Consider the following 16308-nt stretch of genomic DNA (forward strand, 5'->3'; position numbering starts at 1 on the left):
TGTTCATAACATTCAATTACTTTCTTATGCTTTTTTCCTCAAACATTTAAAAAAATTTCACTCATGTGCCTGTGAATCTTGTGATATTTCATTGCAAAATAGTTTTGAAAGCATTTGAAAACATTCTTCTGTAAATGAAGATGATTAGCGTTGTTAGCATTTTTTAAACTTTTTAGATTAGCTCACCACCTTATATTTTACCTTTCCCTCTTCCAGCTCTTCCACACAGCAGTCAAAATCTCTGTCCCAGAAGATTCAGCCACTTTAGTTTCCCCTCAAGGTCATAAATTGTAATGTGTTTTCCATGAAAAGATTAAATTTGCTAGATGTTGTAAAGCTGACCTAAGCCTCACAGTTTTTCTTTCTCCTTTTTTTCCCTTTTCTGGATTCCTGCTGCCTGCTCCCTGTATTTTGTTGTTAAGGATGCTTGAACATCTAGCAAAAATGTCCCACTTCCTTAGCCTCTTATACTCAAGAGCCGTCAGTGTCCTCTCCTTGCGACCTCCTTCCTGCTCCTCCAGCCTTAAAACTGTTGTACCAGAGGAGAGGAATCTTACTGTTTTATTAGTTTTATCCAGATATTTGGATGAGAGGACAATGTATGTTTAACTGTAGAGGGACACAAGACTATGGAGTACCAAATGGAAATTTCAGGTTGTTATGTATGACAATTTGTTAAAAAGGTGTAATACTTGATAAGTCCATTTGCTAGAATCTGAAAGAGTGCATGCTATAGCTGGGAATTTCTTTAAGCTAATTGAAGATGTTTTCTAAAGGTGTTCAGTTTCTTGTGTTCTGAATAATTGATAAGGTTTCATCAACTTGCTTCTGTGCACTCAAAGCTCCAGGTTAGAGTATCGTATCGACTATCATAGTTTCATATTGCATTTCTTTGGTAGTACCAACTTAAAAGACTTCCTGTCACGCTCAGGCCAAAGTTGGCAGTGAGCACCATCAGTTGTGCTGGCATGACTGTCTGTGGATCTGTGTTAGAAACAGGATTGTTTCATTTTATAAACAATAGTTTATTGTTAGTGGAGATGAGGGGGCACCCTGCTGCAATTTGGGAGCTGGCTTGGGTGGTCAGAAGTACATGCAAAGTCCTTAAGCTAGCACACCTGCTGAAAAGAACGTTATATAGAATTACTATTGCCTAACTTGTTTATCAGTTAAAATTGCTTCTAAGAGCCCATCCTTTTTCTTTCTGTCTTTAAAAAAAGATTTGTGTAAGTCACCTTGTATTGTATCATTTTTGTTCTTTCTGTCCCTCCGTTTGCAGTCTAACATGAACCACGTGCTTCTTCACTCCCTCTGTCTCGCTAATACGTGAAGTATAGCATTTTCCACTTTCTCATTTTTACTTTCCTTGTACACCTTTCTTGTTATCACACATAAACTGTTCTCACTTGGACATATTCACAAACTGCTGCTATATCAATCCTCTCCTGGTAAATGTTGGTTTTAATGCTTTTCTTGTTGAGTAGATTAGTAGGTAGCTCACCCACAAGGCCAAATAAGCAGATTAAAAATAAAATTGAAAAAAAAATGTATTTGAAGGGAAAGGAAGACTATAGTTTGGTCAGTGATTGATGGTTATTTCAGGGGAATGTATGTGCACTTGCCATTTCCTGTTAACCTAAGGAAAAGGGGTGATCTCGTCATATATTAATAAAAAATTATGCAGACCCATTCATTGTGTTGCTTTTTCTCTTATACATTTAACTGGGATTTCAGTCTATGCTAGCTCATAATTTTTACTTTGTTATAAGAATTAAAAAAAAAAGGATTTTTTAGAGCATCAGTGTATTAATTCTTTTAATCCTTTGTTGTTTTTCCTCTCTCCATCTGCCACATCAAACCAGGATAAATGCTTTTAGAGATATGTTCTTTTGTACTTTCACCATGATAGGTAGTAGTAGCAGGGTTGTAAGTATCTGTATTGCAAAATGTAGAGGATGTATTGCTGTAGCACATGCTTTTCACTAATCAACTTGTTTTCACAAATTTCTGTGCTTTTCTGTTTGTTGCTGAATTCCTAAAATGAAGACACTTTGTGAAGTATCAGATGGACTTTAGTTTCTAATACTATTCTGTGATAGGATTTCTTAGATTTTCTTGAATATCTAGATATTTTTAGAGATCTGAATCTTTTCTAGATTCAGCAACACAGGGTTCCCAGAAGAGAATCTTTAAATTATGATACTAAATAGTTCTAGGGCTTATAGGCAATCTGTATGTAAAAGAAACCACAGCCCAATATTCATGTAACAAATTTCAGTGTTTTAGTTTGGCAGCTAACAGTGAATGAAACAGCATTTTGTTGGTCATGTAGTGTACTGTTTTGAAATTTTTTTAGGTTCATTTAGTATTTTTTAATATCTGTTTAACAGTGTAATAAAGGCTTTTGGAAGTATCATCATTTCTTTATGGCTATCCCTGCAAAATATTAATATAAATCATTTGCACTAGCAATCTCTCTGTGCTCAAATTCTGTGGATTCCTTTAGCCATGCTGATGAATACATTCAAGTTGCAATGGCTGTTCTCTCTTCAAGTCATAGATGATTTTATTTCCTGCTTTTCAGAGACCCATGAAAAATATTTGTGAAAATGTTGCTGCTATTTGCTTAAGCTACATGATTCTTTCTTTATTTGTGTGTGTGTGTATGCAAGGCAATTTTTTAACGGATCTGCAGAAGGAGGTCTGCCTTCATAGTCTGAATGTCTGGAATAGAGTCAAGGAAAGATGAAAAGGGAGACTTCTCAGCAACGTTACCAGGAAATTAAATACTTTGTGAACTCCAGTCTTCTTTTTAGCAATGTCTTCCTTAATTTCCTCAATCATTAATTTGATTCTTCAGAGCAAGGAAGAGATTTTTGTCAGTTGAAAGCATTTCCCTAATTGCAATTGTTATCCAAAAGGGTTGGGGAAATGGTTAGCTCAGTGAATTTTTATATTTTGTAATAATTTCTTAAGCACTGTTTTATTCTCAGGGTCTTTTTGTCCTTGTTCTTATTTTTAACATTCAATCCAGGGTTCAGAAGTGAGTTTTGTATAAGAATGCCAAAAACTGTAAATCAAAATTTTCACTGGATACTAATTAACAGTTCTCTACTATCACACAATTTGAAAGTGTTTTTTGTCCACTCTCCCCCATTCTCTTTGTTACGTTTCTGACCACAAATAGATAAGCAGCTTTTATTTCTAAAATGAGGCATCTGGTAATAATTAATCTTATCTAGAATCTTCTTCTCAGTGAAAACTAATTAGATTTGTCTTCAGGCATTTTGTTCATCTTCCTTCAATTTGTAATGTTACTGTTTCAAAATTTTTTTGAGTGTATGTTTTCTAGTCTCCAGGATATGGGGAAGGCTGAGGTTGTCAACGACTTTTTTGCCTCAGCCTTCACTGACAAGAGCTCCATCCACACCGCTCAAGGTGCAGACAGCAAAGGTGGGGGACTAGGAGAAGATCAGGTTTGAGATCATCTGAGGAACCTGAAGGTGCACAAGTCCATCGGACTTGATGAGATACATCCGTGGGTCCTGAGGGAAGTGGCAGATGAAGTGGCTAAGCCACTATCCATCATATCTGAGAAGTCGTGGCAGTCCGGTGAATTTCTTGCTGACTGGAAAAAAGGAAACATAACCCCCATTTTTAAAAACAGAAAAAAGGAAGACTCAGGGAATTCAGGCCAGCCAGACTCACCTCTGTGCCTGCCGAGATCATGGAACAGATCCTCCTGGAAACTATGCTGGGGCACTTGGAAAATAAGGAGGTGATTGGTGACAGCCAACATGGCTTCACTAAGGGCAAATCATGCCTGACAAATTTGGTGGCCTCCTACAACGGGGTCACAGTGTTGATGGATAAGGGAAGAGCAAACTGACATCACCTACCTGGACTTGTGCAAAGCATTTGACACTGTCCCACACAACATCCTTGTCTCTAAATTGGAGAGACATGGATTTGATGGATGGACCACTTGGTGGATATGGAATTGGCTGGATGGTCGCACTCAAATTGTTGTGGTCAACAACTTGATGTCCAAGTGGAGAGCAGTGACAAGTGGCATTCTTCACGGGTTGGTATTGGGGCCAGCGCTGTTTAACATCTTTGTTGGTGACATGGACAGTGGGACTGAGTGCACCCTCAGCAAGTTTGCCAATGACACTGAGCTGTGTGGTGTGGTTGACAGGCTGGAGAGAAGGGATGTGCTATCCAGACGGACCTGGACAGGCTGGTGAGGTGGGACTGTGCAAATGTCATGATGATCAACAGGACAAGTGTAAGCTTCTGTACATGGGTCGGGGCAAGACCAAACACAAATACAGTCTGGGCAAGGAGTGGATTGAGAGCAGCCCTGCAGAAAAGGACTTGGGGGTATTAGTGGGTGGAAAACTGACTATGAGCCACCAATGTACTGGGTTGTTTTGCACCCAGAAAACCAACGGTATCCTGGGCTGCATCAAGAGAAGCGTCACCAGCAGGGCGAGGGAGGGGATTCTCCCGCTCTACTCCACTCTCATGAGACCCCACCTGCAGTGCTGTGTCCAGCTCTGGGGGCACCAACATCAGAAGGACAGGGACCCGTAGCAACAGGTCCAGAGGAGGCCACAAAGATGATCAGGGGCTGGAGCCCCTCCCCTGTGAGGACAGGCTGAGAGAGTTGGGGTTGTTCAGCCTGGAGAAGAGAAGGCTCTGGGGAGACCTTACAGCAGCCTTCCAGTACTTAAAGGGGCTACAGGAAAGGTGGGGAGGGACTCTTGATCAGGGAGTGTAGTGATAGGATGAGGGGTAATGGCTTTGAACTGAAAGGGGATAGATTTAGATCTGATATAAGGAAGAAATTCTTTACTGTGAGGGTGGTGAGGCCCTGGCACAGGTTGCCCAGAGAAGCTGTGGCTGCCCCCTCCCTGGCAGTGCTCAAGGCCAGGTTGGATGGGGCTTTGAGCAACCTGGTCTAGTGGAAGGTGTCCCTGCCTGTGGCGGGGGGGGTGGAATTAGGTGACTTTTAAGGTCCCTTCCAACCCAAACCATTCTACGATTCTAGTTGTATGCCATAATCTCCCAGAATAATATCTGGCAATCTCCACTATTTAAACATATACTAGTCAGTTTATATTCTTTTTCGGCTGAATTAGAAGGAAAAGTGAAAATGTATTTATTATTCAAAATAGATATGACTGCTATTGACAGATTTTTCCTGTGTTTCCTTTCACCATATTTTTTTTACAAAAGATGTAGTCCTTTGAGTGATGCATCTTGTTTTGAGAAATACATGAAAGACCATTATGCAGAATCCATACTGTGTAACTATTTAATTAGTTGCAAAATACTAGCTGTACTCGAACTAATGATGTCATTTGCTGATAGTTTTTTAATTATTTCACAGATTAAAAATTTAAAAATTGCAAAACTAGTGTGGTCATACTTGACTAGTGGTGAAAACTGGTATTTGTACAGACATATTCATGCTGTTTTAACAGGAATATACTCATACGGGAGGACCCCTGTTAGTGTTTTGATATGTTATGCAAGAATAGTAATCGATACTGCTGAGTTTAGTCATGGGTTGATGTGGAGTTCACTGTTTGACACAGATTACTGCATTAGGTATAAGCTTTCAGTTTAGACAGGAAAGCTGCTGTGACTGTAAAGGCATGAGCCACGTGTGAACTACCTCACTGGTACCTGCCTTGATGAACAGATGATTTTAAAAGTTGCTCAGAAAGACAGGAACTGTGCGGTGGGTGCTATCTGTGAACATTTATAGAGAGCAACTTTCCTGTCTTCACATTTAGTTGATCGTTTTAACAAAAACCATCTTAGCTTGTTTATACTGCACTTTTAAATATTCTCTTAAAAAGCTTGGAAGCTAATCTCCAGTTGCCAGTTTTTCAGTTTTCCGTGGCAGAACCTGCCCAATTTTCTGTGGCAGAAACTGCCCAATTTTCTTCTTGGCTAATAAAAAAACCCTTAGTAAATTGAAAATTAGGAGGGCAGGAGATTTCATGTAAAAATGGATCACTTCTAATACTGAATGAAGAAGTTGGAGTTACAGCCTGTTACACTGATGAACCCTGCTACATACTTGGAATCCCGATTCCTGTATGATGTGTTATGTCTTGAGATTTCTATGAGCTTGTAAACAGAGTCTGTTGTGAATACTGGTGACAGTCAGAGCCCTGTTTCTATAGTGTTGACTCCATGGGAATAAGCAAGCAGGCAGACATCTTCTGTTGGATTACCTTTATCTTTTGTTTTAGTAAGGAGGCTGTATAATATTCTTGATAGTCTTCTCTACTTTGTATGAATGGTTGTTAGCATGAGATTATAACAATGGGAAATACATGATCGTTCTTTTGGTTAATGTGATGTACACAGACTTTCAAGCAAGTGATTAAAGGGATACCACAATATTTCACAGTTGAGACCACAGCAACTTGCCCAAAGGAAAAAACAAATACAAATGTAAAATTTAATAAATATTACAAAGCTGCCAGTAAGCAATTATAAAATTAATAATAAGTATATTTTTAAGCTTACTGTGTTAAAGAAAGATGCTGAAATAAAATAGAAGAAAATTTACTCTGAATTGAACTCTGTTAACATTTCTAAAGTGAAAAGCATCAGAACACAGGGAGGAATTTTCCCCACATTGAACATTACAGTGAAAGGAATCCAAAATTTCAGGCACATAATCACAAGTTTTCGTAATGCAGTGAGTTTATGTACATCTGCTTAGCACCAGTCACTGTGTGCCTACTCTTAGGTTTAAGCTTACACGTTGCCATTTGGCGTAAGCTGGATGTGTACATGCTGAGCTGTGGTAGCTTAAGTGACATCTGGTGACTTTTTAAGGAGAAAGTGCATGATTATGGGGAAAAGAGAAAGCCATTAGATTTAATTATTGCAATACCAATTCCAGTCATGGAACATACAAGTGTGATAGTTTCTTTACTCAGAACAGAAGTTCCTGCATTTTGTACTGTGTGATTTAAACAGTTGGACTTCACAGTAGCAAGCCTTTAAAAAAAAAGTGTAGCTAAAGTAAGATTTTTAAGTTTGGAGAAAGATTACCACAGAAGCTGGGTGAGGTGATTTCTAGGATGGTAATTTCCTACAGAAAGAACAAGTATTTTGTCAGTGTAAATATTTTCCAGTTAAGACAGTAAAGAGCTAGGATTGTTTTGATTTTAATTAAGCTCTGTCTACTAATACTGACATGTAGCATGTGTACACTTTAGCAACCTAACTTATGATTCATGTTTTTACAGTAACATAATGCTGTACATTTGTGATATTTGATTTGAGACTGTATTAAAGACATAACTCTAATGATTTTAATACATGATTTTACAGGGGCATGGCAAGTGACCAACTTGCTTTGAAATGGTGATCATGTTACAGGTTTGCAGATACATCTCCTTGGAGTTCTGTACCTACAGATGCTTAAAATTCAGATGCTGTCACTATGATCAGCAATGTACTAAAATTAAAGAAGTAAAACAATAATGTATATTTTGTGTTTTGTTTAGGGTGCAAAATTTGGACATCCAATGGGATTAAATCAGGCTCCTCCCCCACGTTCTTCTGTTCGAAGATCATTTGGAAGATCTAAGCGATTTAGTATTACTCGTTCTTTGGATGACCTTGAGGTAATTAACTTTCACTTAAAATTTAGAAGTGAGTCCTAGAGGGGAACTTACGGTAGTTAATGGTGATCTTTAATGAAAGAAAGTAAGTAATATCTGTAGTGTAATAAAGTTACTAATCATCATATGACAGTTATGAGGGGAATACAGATATCAGTTATCACCTGACTTTTTCGGTGTTTCTTTAATAGTTTACATTGATGCCAGCAGTGGCTATTCTTTCTGTGGGGAATTTTGACTTTATTTTACCCATCACTGCTGGTCATGTAAAGCCAAACAATACAGTTTTGCTGATCAAAATGTTCATCATATCTCAGAAATCATTGTATCGTGATATAATATAAAATGATCAAATGCATATCGTATTCTTTTCATTCAGCTGATGATCATTGCATTGAGGAAATTTTGGTTAAATTTGTGGCTGGACCAGGCTCTTTATGTAACTTCCTAAGGAAGGTAGCTTACTGAGTATGGAAAAGTTTTTAAAAATACTTAAATACTTTTTTCCTCCTTCTATGTCAGCAGTTGAGAAGGGAACTCCTAATCAACTTGGTGTTGGTCATCGGTTATGGTGATTTTGGGTCTCTCTGAGTGCAATATAATAATGCCGTTTGATATCTGGTATAACATCATCTGATGCCTGGGTCTCAGTGGCCAAACCTTATTGATTTTGGTGAAAACAAGGAATGAAAAGCCATCTGAATTTAAAAAGCTGTTCCTCCTGCTCTGCTGAGAGCCTCCCTCAACCAGCTGTAGGAATATGGCTTCATTATATCTTCTCTTCTAGTGCGCTTTCTCAGGAAATCCTGACCCATAGTGGGTGAATGGGGAGATTTCTCCCTTACCCCTTTATCATGTTTATATGAAAGAAAGTTTGTGGTTGGGGAGAAACAAAAATATGTGCAGAGCTCTTGGCATAGGAACCATGTTATACCGCTCTTCAGCATGGGAGGGAATGTGGCACACTGATTCCTCTAAATGGGAAGGAGGTGTTTAAAAAGCATTTGAGATGGGAGGAGGAAAGAAGGAGATATTCTGAGTTCCCTGCAGTTGGAAAATGTAGTAAGAGTGGTATTTCACTGACTCTGAACTAAAGGAGAGTGGAGCTCAGTGCACTGGATTTTTAGGGAACAGAATATATGGAAGGAGCTTCTGTTGTACTTAGGGAATGCAGGTAGGAACTGTACTCGGATGTTTTAACGGACATTTTTCATTGTTGTGTATTTCTAGTTGTCTGAAGCTTTTAAGTGTCTTGCTTTTTTTCTCTAGCCACGGAAAATACTTTTTCATGGTTTTGCACTCGTAACTTTAATACAGTAAGTGCATTAACTTTAATAAAGAGAAGCAAGATCCTCTGGATAAAACTATTTGGGAACCATCTAGCTACATCTTACTTGATCAGAAAATGGTGATTCTTCTAAATTAAAAAAGCTTGATACTATATATTACCAGTTTTGACAGAATTTCTGGTCACAGAGAGAATTCTCAGAATATCTAAGAGCCTAGTGCTAGTAATTCATGTGCAATAGGAAGAACATGGTTCACACCAGGTTCTTCCAGATTTAAATTTTATATAGATTTATGTGCATATCTCATATTTTGAGAGAGTGTTTTAAATACCAGGGATATATTTTAATTTCTGTTGTTGGAGCTGTTTTACATTGCATAAATATATATTAAAATAGGGACTTGGTACTATCCATTAGCCTAAAAAGTCCATTTTTCTCTCATTATGGCTTAGTTGGTATTCGTTAGTGTAGATAACTTGTGCAGCACCAACAGGAGGGATTGAGAGGCTCCCTATATTATGCACTCTCCTAACTGTTAAAGGTATTACTTTGGTTGGGAAACATCCATTCTAGGTCACAATACAAATCAGACAAAGAAACAATCTGTGTTAAAATCTGTATTTGGATGAATGTCCTTACTACATGTAGCTATATGGGTGTGGACTGCTCTCTGTCAATTGCTTCTTTTCACTATGAAATCTTTTTTTTTTCCTCTGTATGCCATAAGAGAATGATATCCTAGCCACCAGGAGAAATACCAATGCAGAGGAGAATTTCAAAAACCTCAAAATAATGTTGAGGTATGGTTCTAACTTTAACGTTGCTACTGCATCACATTTCGCAAGTACTGTTACGCTAAGTGTATTAGAACACAATGCTGTTAGCACATGTTTAGATTATTTCAGGCCATCTATTTTGAGTTGTTGGAAGAGGAAATAACAATACCAGGAAATTCTTAAGAGACTCCACCTTTGGAATAATGATCATGAACATATTATATAGGCTACTCGGTTCCTTTTGTGTTTTGTCCAGATAATCTTAGCAGGATGGATAAGGTACTAACCCGAACATGAAGTTTGAAAATGTATACGCTTCTCTGAGCTTGTGGGTTTGATTCCTTCTGACATCCAACTTAGTCTTCTAAACTGAGTAGTATAAGTAGGCTCCATGCAATTTCTTTTATGGGCATATATGCCCATAAACACTGTTCATTTGTTTATAGGTCTGAGAAAGGCTGTATTTTGACGTTTTTGTTTTTGTAAAAGCATGAACTTGTGCCTCTTTGGAGCTAGTGTGTGAAATACAAGCCATCAGTTTTGCCAGTCTTCTGCCATTAGGTGGCGTGATTTCTTTCATTTATTTTTTAGTCTAGCCAAGAATAAAACATATTTTTATGTTTATTATTTTAATAAATTAAAAACAATGACTGCAAGAGAATATTTCACTTTTGATTTTGAATTGTTATATTATGGCTGGCTATACATGCACAGACAATATTCTTATAAGGTTAGAATTAACTGAAATGGTACAGCTGCCCCTCCTTAAGCATTTTCCTCTTACCTGCAGAAGCTGTATTATACATAGAAGAAAACAGAGAAGTTTGTAGGATTAAATTCTAGGTGCTGCTTTTACTAATAGAACCTGTATACAAGATTATTGTAAATCTGCAGGAATCAAAATAGGATGAGAGTACAAAATTAATGGATGCAGTTATGCTACGACTATAGTATGGAAAATGTCTCGCAAAACACCAAATACACAATTTTATTTCTGAACTGTGGAAACTGTTCTTGTTCACACCAGAGCTGAATATGATTATCCTGTAAGTTAGAACCAAATTCAGAAAATTAGTGTGTCTAGTATATGTCTTAATTATGTTGTTTTCACAAGAAATGTATTAAGAACTTTTTCTTTATTAAATTATAAGAATAGAAATCTGTTTTTATTAAGAAAAGATTTCTATTTTATATGTAGTAATAAGTTTTTATTTGTGAATCACATGAAATAGTGTCCATTAACAACCATGTTAAAATTCTGTGATTTCCACCAATTTTACTTTATAGCATGTTTGTTGGTTCATACTTGCAAGCTGTAGCTTAAGCTAAATGGAACTTGCCATGATTTAGGATTATTTAATACTTGGACTAATGAGAGAGCATGATCCCATCTTCCTCTTTTTTTTTCCCTATAAGTGCCACTACTCATCCTCTTGCACGATTCTGTCTGGGCAAAGACATTGTTTCTAGATTTATAAACACACTAAAGGTGACTCTGAGACTGCAGAGACTAGAATGCTGCCTGTGTAAAAATTTACATTAAACAGAGTAATCCTTTTATTCATTAACAGTTTTGGAACCAGTTTCCTTAACACTTTCAACTGTAGCTCATTCCATTCATATTTTAGTTTTTCTTGAGGTCTGTAACAATTGGGGAGCCTTGCAGTATTACCGTGAAGTCAACAAATTTAGGTTCCTTCTTGCCAAGGAGACCATTCAAAGCTGTTGTGTGTCCTGAAAATCATTGTGGCACTTGTACTTTTGATATTTCTCTGTGGTTAAAAATAGGGCAAAATAGTATCATGAGAGACATATCTTAGGCAAACAAGTGTCAAGCTCTTTTAGTATTGTTAAATAATCTTAATGTAGAGATCTTTTTAAAATTAAAGACTAATTATTTTAACTAAATATCAGGACAAAAAAAGATGGCTGTTGCTGCTTTTTTTCTTGTCTTCATCCCATTTTGAAAACCTTAAAGCTATATCTGATATGAAAAAGAACATTTGTTGGATCAAATTTCTAGAGTTTAGTAATGCTTTCAAAGTTGGAATGTATCAATATATTCCTTTTAAAAATCAGTGTGAGAAATTTTCTTAGAATGTTCTATCTTAATTATAACCATTAATAATGTAGTATTATGAGCTGTTATTATAGATAATAATGCTTGATTTTTTTCTGTTTTGTTAATTCTACTGAAGCAACTTTTTTTGCATTTCATCTGCTAATTGAAAGCATACAACACATCTCTTTGGTATGAGGTTTTTATACTAATGAATGACTTGTCTCTGCTGGATATTAGCTTTGGCATCTGTGGGTGGCAAAACCCCCTAAATGCTCATTTGACTTAATAATGAGTTTTTAAGTGGGTACCTGTCTTTGTTTGACTGATTTAAATAATCAGACAAAGCTTACACAGGGAGATAATAGCTTATATTAGACCAACTAGTATACTAGGAAAATCAGACAAGAAGAACTAAACATGCCCCAAACTTTTCCCACCCTGTCAGTTGATCTAATAAAAAGTATTAATTCTCTCTGCAGAGCTTGCTTTACTGATGTTCTTAGATCATCACCATGGCCACAATGCCACCACTGTGGCTAGTATAATTATGTGATTTAAATCAAGAGGCCTCTTCATTCTCAGCTTACCATTGTGAATTTAAAATTTGAAAAGAATGTATATTTTTGTCTTAGGTTTCACCAGGTTTTTTAAGCTATGATAACTGCCATGGGCTGCCAGTATATACAGGTTCCACCGTGTACTATCTTTAAGTATTGCATGTTTTGCATGTATTTTGTCCCAATTTTTATCTAAGATGTAACTGGCCAATTGACGCTTTTGCTGTCTGCTTTCATGAAGGTAGAGAAAAGGCCAGTTTGTGAAATAAAACAGCATGCGACAATAAAATCTCCATTTTTGTATGTAAAAGATAGTTCTGTATTTTTAGCATGCTAATAATAGAGTTCTTAAAGGGCTACTCCTGTCTCATATATGGATATTCTGAAGTCCAAATGCTAACGCAGTCCAGCCCCTAACACTGGAAGCCTCATGAATCTGTGACCATAGCCTAGGTTCTTTGTTTCTTTTCCCTTTGCTAGAGCTTGGCTGGGTGGAATAGCAGCGGAAAAGAGATCCAGTTTCTTGAAGTGTGCCACTGGGGGTCAGCTTTTAAACCAGTGCAAAGCGTAAGATGTGTGCTTAGTGATTTTACAGTCACTTGCTGTAACAGCTCAAACCCTCTTGCTGAACTATAATATATAGATTTAAATAGTGGAAGTTAGTCATGACATTAAACATTGATTTCTTTACCTTGAATTACTGTACCATTTGTGGTGATGGAGCCGATCAGTAAGGCTTTGAAAGCATCCAGTGGTTTCTGCCAGGCATTCTTCTGCTCTGTTCAGACCTCCGACTGTTACAGCCCTGGCTGGAGTTGGCTGGGTTCCCACCATGCTGCAGAGGGGCTGGTAAAGGAAACAGTGCCAGGACATGGGGGCAGGCGGGGCATTGCAATGTTTGTACTGTCACATTGTTAGAGTCGTCCTGGGACAGCTAGTGTATTTTCTCAAATGATTTCAGACTTGGTTTAGAAGTTAGCCCTAATAGCTGACATGGCTGTGCCCAGCAGGCAGTTTGGATGCAACCAACTTGTTTGATAGGAGGCTGGGAGAGCGTGGTGGTGTTGTAGTGGCCAGAAAGCACCAGCTGTCTTTGGAACTGCACAATAGCTTATGGTGCTGTTTATGTGACTAGTACAGATATAGCCAGTATGGTCTGCAGGTTGCCATTATCTCATTCTGGATGATGCCTGTGTTATCTCTTAGACATTTTTTTTTTTGCTGTCCTCATTCTTAGTATGTCTTAAAGACTTCCAAGAGCATAATTTGTTCACATTCGGTTCTCTTGACTGCGCTATTAAGAATTTCAAACTCTAGATGATCTACAGGCTTTTATTTTGGCATGTGTGATCTTATCAGGTACTTTAGTTATATTCATTGTTACTCCCTAAAGGAAAACATCATGCTAGCAGTATACATTTATTTATTTTTTCCACAGATTGTTCACTAGCATTAATATTAAGCCTTTGCTAGTATTTTATATTGTACCATGATTTTTAAAAGATTACCAATATATATGCTCTCAAGTTTTCCTTACATTTACAGACTTTATCATGAAAAGTTATGTTCTTCATACTGTTTTGTAAAAAGTGTCTGACAAATGTGGGTTGGTCAACAGATGAGTACAGTTGTGTGTAACTTTATTGTGAATGTGAGATACTTATTTCTAGATACAATCCAGAATGTTATACTCTGTGATTTATTTTTTTCCAGAGAATGAGAATAATCAGGTTTTCTGTTATTGCAATTGGTAAAATGACCATACTTTGGTAATTTTACTGTTTTCTCCTGCTTTTGTGTTTTCTTTATTTCAGATTCTGGAGAAATTTGCTGTGTAAATTTACATGTAAAAAGTGGAGTAGTCAGAGAATGTGCTGAGTGCTGGATCTCATCACTAGTTTTTTTGTGAGGTGCATATGGCAGTGCTCATCACTGCACTGCTCATCCTATACTTTGGTGCTTGAGAAGAAGCCAACAGAGTTGCCTAGGATGGATTCCACAGGGGATTGAGTCTCCATATGTGCAAAGAGAGTTGGCACTGTATGGAGACATTTCTTCCTGAGGAAGCAATTATTACATTGTCTGACCCTGCCACTCAAGTGCTGTCCAAGCCTTATTGCCTCTGGGCTTGGCTCTGCAACACAAGCCAATTTCTGTTACAGAACCAGAGGCACAGTATATGCTTTTGGGGAACTAGGTAAGATCTTGCATTCTGCATAAATCCTCAGGTAGCAGGCCTTACTTCTTGTCCGTAGCCAGTACTGCCATTCTTAAGATTTGTGATTAAATGGATGCAGGTGAATTCAGAAGCTGTCAACATCTCTGATACAGTCACGTTTGTGGAACTAGAAAGATCAGCCAGGGTGAACAAGTTAAAGGAACCACCTGAAGCTACAGAGGGATCATATCCCTTAGTTCAGCCATATAAGGTATCAGACCTTGGTTTAGGCTCTGTTCTTTTGTTTCTTGTTTCCTTAAGTAGTGAGGAAACAGTCAGTGCTCGCAGAACTGGGACTCTGAGGTTGCCAACCTCTCAGGGGTGTCTTTCTCCATAACCTTGGGAATGTAGTGTTCTTTTAAAATTGATCTTACTCTCTTTGAACTGAAACTGTTTGCTTTTCTGGGTCTAATTCATGAAGCACATGACATTAAGGCAGAATAATACCTTACTTCACTGGGGTCTGTTATTGAAACCCCACTGTTATTTGCCACTTAAGGTTGGCCCTTGCTTCAGTTTCTTATGTTAGACTTGTTGATTCAAGTCCATCTTTTAAGGCTCCTCCCAAGAAGGTGAGCAGTGAGATGAAGTCACTCAAGGTAATAAGGACAAGAGCAGTCTCTGAAGATGAGAGTAGGCTGCTTTTATAAGACTAAATGACTGGACAACAAAATGACAGATGAAAATATATGCAGATAAATGTAGAGCAATGCAAATGAGGCAAAATAGCCCCAGCTTCATATATCAAATGATATATATGTTTCTGAACTGACTGTTTCTTCTCAGAAGTGAGGTCTTTGAGTTATAAGGGAGAATTGCATGAAAACATCAGCTCAGTACAGTAGCAATGAAACAAAATCCTGTGTTATGAATAGGGAAGGAATAGAGGGAAAAAACCCACATACATCTGATTTGCCCACTCCTGGCCTCTTTATTTCAAAAACATTATGATACATTAGAAGTCAAAAAGGTTCAGAAAGGTGTAAGAAAGAGTACAAAATCATGGGTAGCATAGAAAAAGAACTTGGGATTGACTGCTCACTGTCTCCTTTGGGACAAGAAGTCAGCACCATTAATTAAAGGTAGCTGGAGCCAGGAGCAAAACAAACAGAACACGATTGTTCATGCAGGAGGTGAGTCGGTCTGTGGGACTCCTCACCACCAAGTGCTGTAGATGCAAGAAATTTGCATGTCCTGGGGGGGAAAGTGGACAAGTGTTTGGAAAAGAGAGCCACTGGGGATCATTAAGGAGACAAACCACACCAGGGTCAGGAAATGTCCTGAACTAAAAATACCTAGAGTCTGGGAGAATGTAATCAGGGAACTGTTCTATATGTTGTCCTGTCCTACTCCTTGGTAGACTCCCATGTGTGGCCACCTACTGGAAACATAATAGTGGGTTTGATAAAGCCCTGTTCTGAACAAGTTATGTTCTTAGACTCAAGGATGGATATTGCATCTCCTTAACTGTGGAATTATGGATTGTACTTTTGGCACAGGAAGCTGTGTTACGTTTCATTTGATGTAAACTTGTTTGTAAAGTAAAAGTCTTGCTGACCATAGTGTCTCCTAGTGCAGAGTAACTGCTGTGGGCTCTGGGAGCATTTATTCTTTGTGCTACAGCTGTCTGAGGGAGAGGGAAGCTGCAGTTTTCCCGGTTAGAGCTTCTGCTGTAAAACAGCCCATGCAGTTCCCAGGTGGGAATGAGGAACTGGGTGACTGGTTTCATACCTCTCTGTTCTGCCCTC

General features: G+C 37.9%; 1 protein-coding gene across 5 annotated transcripts in view; it reads left to right on the forward strand.

Annotated features, from left to right (window-relative positions):
- RGS12 (regulator of G protein signaling 12) overlaps positions 1 to 16308 on the forward strand; it is a 91012-nt gene that overhangs the window by 18879 nt on the left and 55825 nt on the right. For all 5 annotated transcript variants that reach the window (XM_074904427.1, XM_074904423.1, XM_074904422.1 and 2 more), the window contains one exon: positions 7542 to 7661. In XM_074904427.1, the coding sequence (XP_074760528.1) occupies positions 7563 to 7661 (99 nt within the window). In that variant the 5' untranslated portion in view covers positions 7542 to 7562. The remainder of the gene's footprint in view (positions 1 to 7541; positions 7662 to 16308) is intronic.

This window comes from Athene noctua, chromosome 4, assembly GCF_965140245.1.
Source record: "Athene noctua chromosome 4, bAthNoc1.hap1.1, whole genome shotgun sequence".
Lineage (NCBI taxonomy): Eukaryota > Metazoa > Chordata > Aves > Strigiformes > Strigidae > Athene > Athene noctua.